Source organism: Fonticula alba, assembly GCF_000388065.1.
Source record: "Fonticula alba strain ATCC 38817 unplaced genomic scaffold supercont2.12, whole genome shotgun sequence".
In the NCBI taxonomy this organism is placed as follows: Eukaryota; order Rotosphaerida; family Fonticulaceae; genus Fonticula; species Fonticula alba.
The window spans coordinates 200,354-204,849 of record NW_009242982.1 but is presented as its reverse complement, the minus strand read 5'-3'; the positions used below and the strand labels follow the sequence as shown (position 1 = coordinate 204,849).

The 4,496-nt window shown below is 70.3% G+C and overlaps 2 protein-coding genes across 2 annotated transcripts in view; one reads left to right on the top strand and one right to left on the bottom strand.

Moving 5' to 3' along the window:
• Window positions 1–258: 258 nt before the first annotated feature.
• H696_05591 (hypothetical protein) lies at window positions 259–2,552 on the top strand (the record flags this gene model as incomplete). The annotated part of the gene is made up of 6 exons (XM_009499406.1): window positions 259–629; window positions 759–851; window positions 966–1,003; window positions 1,204–1,697; window positions 1,838–2,036; window positions 2,251–2,552. 6 exons carry the CDS (start codon window positions 259–261, stop codon window positions 2,550–2,552), a joined length of 1,497 nt encoding a protein of 498 aa, XP_009497681.1.
• A 232-nt stretch (window positions 2,553–2,784) lies between these two features.
• Window positions 2,785–4,496, bottom strand: part of H696_05590 (hypothetical protein) — a 5,508-nt gene continuing 3,796 nt past the window's right edge. Inside the window, exon 6 of the mRNA XM_009499405.1 lies at window positions 2,785–4,468. Coding sequence (XP_009497680.1) covers window positions 2,957–4,468 — 1,512 coding nt within the window. The 3' untranslated portion in view covers window positions 2,785–2,956. The remainder of the gene's footprint in view (window positions 4,469–4,496) is intronic.

Sequence of the window (4,496 nt, the reverse complement as noted above, 5' to 3'; positions counted from 1 at the left end):
GGACGAGAGCCAACGGGGAGGGCGGGAGACAGAAGGGCCGCCCCGGCGGGCGCCGCGGGGTCTGCCCTGTGCCCATCCCCCCCCCCCCCAGGCACAGCCGCCCCCTCTCCCTCCCCCTCTTGACCGCCAGGCCCTCCTCTCCCTGTCCCCTCCGGCGCTTCTGATCTGCCTCCCCCTGCCCTTGCACACACACGCACACGCACACGCACACGCACACGCACACGCACACGCACACGCACACGCACACACGCACACACCATGCAGCCCCCTCCCGAGAACGACCCCAGCCATGTGTTCTCCCTGATGACCGAGGGCAGCTCCGGCACCCCCTCACCGTCCACCTCGCGCCCGGCCTCGCGCCCGACCTCGCGCCCGACCTCGCGCCCGGCCTCGCGCACCGCCTCGGCGGCGGGCATTACGGCGCCATTCCCCCTGCGGCCGGGGTCCGGCGTGGATTTGGTGGCCCCGTCGCGGCCCCTCTCGCGGCCGGGATCCGCCGTGCCGGGGGATTACCCGGCTATCCGGCAGCCGGGCTCGGCCACCGGCATTTCGCGCCCCACCTCGCCCGGGGTTTTCTTCACCCCGACCGGCGGGCAGCCGGCCTCCCGCACGGGGAGCGCCACCTTCGGGTACGCAGAGGCTGCCTCTGTGGGGCCCTTTGTCCCTGACCCTCCGCCGGCCATGGGGTGCTAACCACCCGGGGTGTGGATGCGTGCACCCGCGCACGCGCCCACGCACACACACGCACACACACACAGACAATCGCCCCTGCCCGCCGACTTGGAGATGTCCCTCAGCTCGGCCTACATTAATTCCCTGCTGTCGGAGAGCGACGACCAGGACGACGACAGGTGCGTGGGCTTTCTTTTCTTCTTGCTCGGCACGGTCGGGCGCCTCCTTCGCCCTCCGGGATGGCGGTCTCACCCCACGCCGCCGCACACGCACACACACACACACACACACAGCTTTGGCACCGGCGGGGATCAGCGCTCGCCGCTACTTGGTACGCATGCTCTCGCCACTGTTCCCGGTCCTCCTCCCCCCCCCTCCCCTCGCGCTGCCCCGGCCTTCCCTTGGCCAGATGGGCTGCCACCCGTCTCCTCGTTTGCTGACCATGCCGCACTTCCCCGTTCGCGCGCACATACATACCCGCACACACACCCGCACACACACACACACACACACACACACACACACACACAGAGGGCCTTGATCTGGCACAGGTGCGAGCCGTGCCCCGGCGCGCCCATCGGCGCCGTCAGCGCGAGCTCCTCCATCGGGTGCGCGCGGATGGGGCCGGCGGGGCAGACCCCGGCTCCGGGCCCGGGTCGGCCCTGACACCGGCCGCCGCCCTGGCCGGCACCCGGAACGTCAGCCTTTTCCACAAGAACTCCGACGTGCCGATCTTGCACAACCGCAGTCCGTCCCCCCCGCCGCGGGCGTCGGCCCTGCAGCAGCTCACCTCCAACCGGGTCCTGCGCAAGTCGTGGTACAACTTTTGCAAGCTGCCCGAGGCCCAGCAGAACCGGATCATCAACTTCCTGAACACGGCTCGCACCGCCGGGCCGGCCGGCCGCCAGCACCGGGACCTCGGCCCGAGCGAGGACCTCCTGCCCGACTCCCTGGAGGCGCGATTCTACTGCCGGCTGACGCGCTCGACTCGGCAGATGCTCCTGCGCGGGGGGGCCATGCTCCTGGTGCGTGCGCACATGGGGGCGGCCCATTTTCTTCTTCCTCCTCTTTTTGTTCCCCTTCGCGGCCTCTGCTGGCCCCTCACTCCGGTCCTGACCTCGCATTCTTCCCGGGGGGTGGTGGGGGTCGATGGCGCGCGGTGCAGGCCACCGTCAGCAGGTTCGAGGTCGATGTGATCGCGCTGCTCTGGGCCAGCGCGCAGTCGCCGCCGACCGTGCCGACTCTCGAGCCGCAATCCCTGGGCACCATCGACGCCGAGGGCAATCTCCAGTACACGCACCTGGACTCGCGCTTCCGGAAGATCATCCATGCGATTGCCTCCTTCCACTCGCTCCTCTCCAAGAGTGCGTCCTTTTCTTGCGGTCCTTCGGCCCGGTCGCTTGGGGGGGGTGGGGGGGGGTCCCCTCCCTCCCGGGTTTTTTTTTCTTTCTGCCAGCTTGCTCCCGGCCAGGGGCACCGTTGGCGACAGGGTTCTAACTCCGGCGTGATTCCCGCCACTGGCGCGCCTCACCCCTTCCGCCATCCCCTGCCGCCGCCATCGTGCGCGTCCACCAACAGGCTCGGATGCCGACGACAAGTCCCGCACGCTGGTGGTCCTCAAGCCGGCCGGCAAGAAGCTGCAGGCCCTTCGCCAGATGGTCCCCAGCCAGGTGGAGGACTTTCCCCTGCTGGAGGACGCCATCCTGGAGCAGCTCGCCGCCCTGGATAGCCTGGCCACCCAGCATGTGGCGAAGGCCGAGCAGGCGGAGGGCGGACCCGCCGGCCCTGGCGGGGGGGATACCATGCCGGGGGAGCCCGTGGACCTGGGCCTCCACCCGCAGCAGCCACCCATCAACAAGGGCAAGGTCATCTCGGCCTAGAGCGAGATGGGCCATGTGCTTGTTTGTCCGATCCGCCCCTTCCCCTCTCGACCTTGTGTGCATAACAATAGACCCCCCTCTGTTGCTCTTTCTCTCTCTCCCTCTCCCTCCAGCCCGCCTGTCCCTGGGAGAGGAAGGCCACGGAAGGAATATGCTCTCAAATGAAGGCCATTGAGGCGGCGCATGCGCACATGCCACCACACAGGGAGGCCGGGGGGCGAGGGGGGACAGACATGAAGAGGGGTTTCGTATTATTACATAATGAGGGGGGGGGGAGGGAGATCGGATACAAGGACAGGGGACACACGCCGGTGGGGCGGGAGAGAGCCGGGCAGGGCGCACAAAGCACGGTGGTGGCACCTGCAGCGGCAATGGCGCGATGGTGCGCGCGCACACACACAGAATCAACTGAACTCCAGAACCTGCACCGAGACGTTGTCCGTCGAGCCGGAGGCCCGGGCGAAGCGGGTCAGCGCCACGGCCAGGCCCTGCGCCGAGCCGAAGTTCCGGCCCAGGTGGTCGCCGATGAGCGGCGCACACTCGGCCGGGGTCAGCGTGTCGAAGAGCCCATCGCAGGCCAGGACCACGAGAATCCGGTTCTCGGGCTCCGGGCCGGCGCCCGGCGCCCGGGGCGTGTCCGGCGAGAGCACCCCATCGCCGGCGTCATCCATCGGCGAGTGGCCTCCCAGCAGCGGATGCTGCGGGGTCAAAACCAGCGACGGGTGGTGGTGGCGCGAGGTGGCGCCGGCGCCGGCGGCGGCGGCGGAGGAGGAGGAGGAACCGGCCATGGTGCCGGGTGGGGTGGTGGAGGTGGTGGCGCCGGCGGCGGCGGCGGCCGGGGCCGGGGAGGCGGGGGAGCCGGAGGCCCCCCCGTCGGCGGAGCCGGCCCCGGCGCCCCCGCGGAAGGGGGACGCCCCGAGGCGCACCGTGCGAATGGTCGGGTCGCAGGTGATGACACTGTGGAGCTGGACATCGCCGATGGCCCGCGGCACGGCCAGGATCCCATTGACGCGGGCCGTTTCGCCGACCATGGACACGAAGCCGCCGCGGGCCACGACGGCATCCTGCTCGGCCGGGTCGCTGGCCCGGTGGGGGGCCACCACTTGCAGCGGCTCAATGTGCGGGGTGTATGCCGGGAGGGGGTCCTCCAGCAGGCCGGCCGGGGCGGCCACCGTGGCCGGGCACTGGTACGGCGAGAAGAGGGCCACCTGCGAGTCGCCGACCCAGGCGACGATGACCTCGGCCGAGTCGACCACCAGCGCCGCGGCCAGGGTGGCCCCGGCCCCGCGCAGGGAGTTGACCGCCTTCGGCGGGACGACCATCGACTCGCGGGCCACCTTGCCCTTCCAATTTTCGTTGGTCGAATGGATGCCCCCGCGGATGGCCTGCTCCAGGCTCTCGCCGAGCACCGGCGACCGGAAGATGTGGACCGGCAGGAGCTCGGTGGCGTAGTCGGCCACCCGCCGGCCGCCATGGCCATCGAGCACCGCATAGAAGGACAGCCGCTGGGGCAGCGACAGCCCGAAGAGCTCATTCACATAGGGCAGGGCAATTAGCCGGTCCTCCATGCTGGCGCGCGGGCCCTGGTCCTCGGCGATCTCGTGGAAAATGCGAGTCCCATCGACCCCGCGCGCGGCCGGGTCCCGATGCGACCGGGAGGTGGTATTCGGCGGCCCGGAGAGCGAGTCATTCTTGACCATCTTGTCGATCATGACCCGCCGGCGCAGGCGGTCCATGGTGGGCTGGTGCCCGAGGATGAGCTCGGCCACCGGGAAGATCAGCGGCTGGGTGACCCGGGCGATGTCGGCCGCCTCGAAGAGCTCGACCCCATTGAGGGGCAGCCCGCCCCGGAGGCAGCCGCTCCGGAGGATGTGCTGTGTCACCTGGTAGGTGATGGTGGCGCAGATGATGTCCGGCTGCGAGGGGGGGGGGGGGGGGGGGGGG